We start from the raw sequence: 1,978 nt of genomic DNA, 5'->3' as shown, positions 1-1,978 counted from the left end.
ATAATTGTACTCATGGCTATGAATAGATGTTGGAAATAATTTAGTTACTACTTAAAATTTACTGAATTTCAATCCTAAACTGAGCAGTAACGTGTATGTACGTTATGTAATATCGAATCTCAAGTGTTCCCTGTAATCGCTCCACTTATTGGAATACAGTGAGTGGGAAATGACTAGATAATTATTGTTTTATTATCATTATTATTATTGCTATCATCATCATTATCATATATATATATATACATGTATATATATAAATATATATATACATATATATATATATATATATATATATATATATATATATATATATATATATATAGAGAGAGAGAGAGAGAGAGAGAGAGAGAGAGAGAGAGAGAGAGAGAGAGAGAGAGAGAGAGAGTATGAATGCAAAATCACTAATTGAAAATACACGTATTTTTCGGTCTGTGAACCGCACGCACACACACACACACACACACACACACACACACACACACACACACACACACACACACACACACATACACACACACACACACACACGTCTGAACTTACTTCAGCTTTGTCCGGATTCCTGCAAGTACCTATGACCACGGCCGGAGGTTTATCGCACGATACCAGCTGCCGTACAAACTCCAAGCCGATGCCGCGGCTGCAACCGGTGACGAGAACACTTTGAGCGAGCATCTTCTCAGTTCCGATAAGAAATCAAAAGATGGTTTTAAGAGGAGAGAGATGTTTCTTCGGCGGATTCAGAGGAGCGACTGGTCTGGTCGGTTGTACTCCGGGGAATGGAGAACGCACCTTTATCCCGGGATTATTGGTTGGAGTTGGATAATGTTCTTTGGGGATTTTTACGTCCTGCTCATATTTCTCTTATCATTACCTTTCAATTGAAAAGGAATAGAGCTGACTGATTTTCTGTATTCTCATATAATGTATTTTTGTTTACAGCGAATGTAGACTAGTATATATGCATGTAAATGACGGCTTAAGAGTAGGGCAGTTATTTCGTAAACTTTTAAATTTTGAACAAGCAGTCCTTTAAAACTTCAACTGTCTCCTCCTGCACCCTTGGCACAATGAAGTGAATGCGAGAAAAAATGTTTTATTTTATTTTAGCACAAACAGAAATAGCTTTTATTAGTGATCATTTTGGTTATACGTTTGGCAGCGTTGTCCTGCCATCGTATGCATGTCTTGTACAGTACATACATAATAACATATGTGGAGAGAGAGAGAGGAGAGAGAGAGAGGAGAGGGGAGAGAGGAGAGAGAGAGGAGAGAGAGGAGAAAGAGAGAGAGAGAGAGAGAGAGAGAGAGAGAGAGAGAGAGAGAGAGAGAGAGAGAGAGGGGGGGGGGATTCTGAATGTGTATATCACTCATACCACAAACACACACACATTGATAACATATGAATAAGGTAATTTCGCATTAATTATAAGACAAAGCTAAGTGTTTTGTATCTTTGAAAGGCAAACACAGTAGCTTTTTTATCATTAATTTTATTTTTTCAATAAGGAAAAATTATAGATATTTCCTTTTTTTTCTTTTCTGTGACTCTTTTTTCTTTTTCTTTCTTTACCGTTCTTTTGCTTAATTTCTTCTCCATTTTCTCCTTATTCTTTTTTTCTATCCACTTCTTTTATATATTCTTTCTTTTTTCTCTTTTCCTGCGCCTTATCCATAACCCTTCTTCTGCTTTTCTCCTCTCTTCCATTTGTCATCCCTTTCTTCCTCTTCTCTTTGCCTCCTATTTTCTTCCCTTTCTTTTTTCTTCTTCTCTTTTCTCTCCTCCCTCTTTCTTTACCGTTCTTTTGCTTATTTTCTTCTCCATTTTCTCCTCCTTATTCTTTTTTTCTATCCACTTCTTTTATATATTCTTTCTTTTTTCTCTTTTCCTGCGCCTTATCCCCCTTCTTCTTCTTTTCTCCTCTCTTCCATTTGTCATCCTTTTCTTCCTCTTCTCTTTGCCTCCTATGTTCTTCCCTTT

The 1,978-nt window shown here is 36.7% G+C and overlaps 1 protein-coding gene across 2 annotated transcripts in view; it reads right to left on the bottom strand.

Moving 5' to 3' along the window:
* The window catches only part of LOC113817500 (C-signal), a 66,967-nt gene extending 66,177 nt beyond the window's left edge, over nucleotides 1–790 (bottom strand). For both annotated transcript variants that reach the window (XM_070120906.1, XM_070120905.1), the window contains exon 1: nucleotides 541–790. In XM_070120906.1, coding sequence (XP_069977007.1) covers nucleotides 541–672 — 132 coding nt within the window. In that variant the 5' untranslated portion in view covers nucleotides 673–790. The remainder of the gene's footprint in view (nucleotides 1–540) is intronic.
* Between the last annotated feature and the right edge of the window lie 1,188 nt (nucleotides 791–1,978).

Source organism: Penaeus vannamei, chromosome 4, assembly GCF_042767895.1.
Source record: "Penaeus vannamei isolate JL-2024 chromosome 4, ASM4276789v1, whole genome shotgun sequence".
Classification (NCBI taxonomy): Eukaryota; Metazoa; Arthropoda; class Malacostraca; order Decapoda; family Penaeidae; genus Penaeus; species Penaeus vannamei.
Note: the sequence above shows the minus strand (reverse complement) of the source record. Positions and strands in the feature narration are given on the sequence as shown.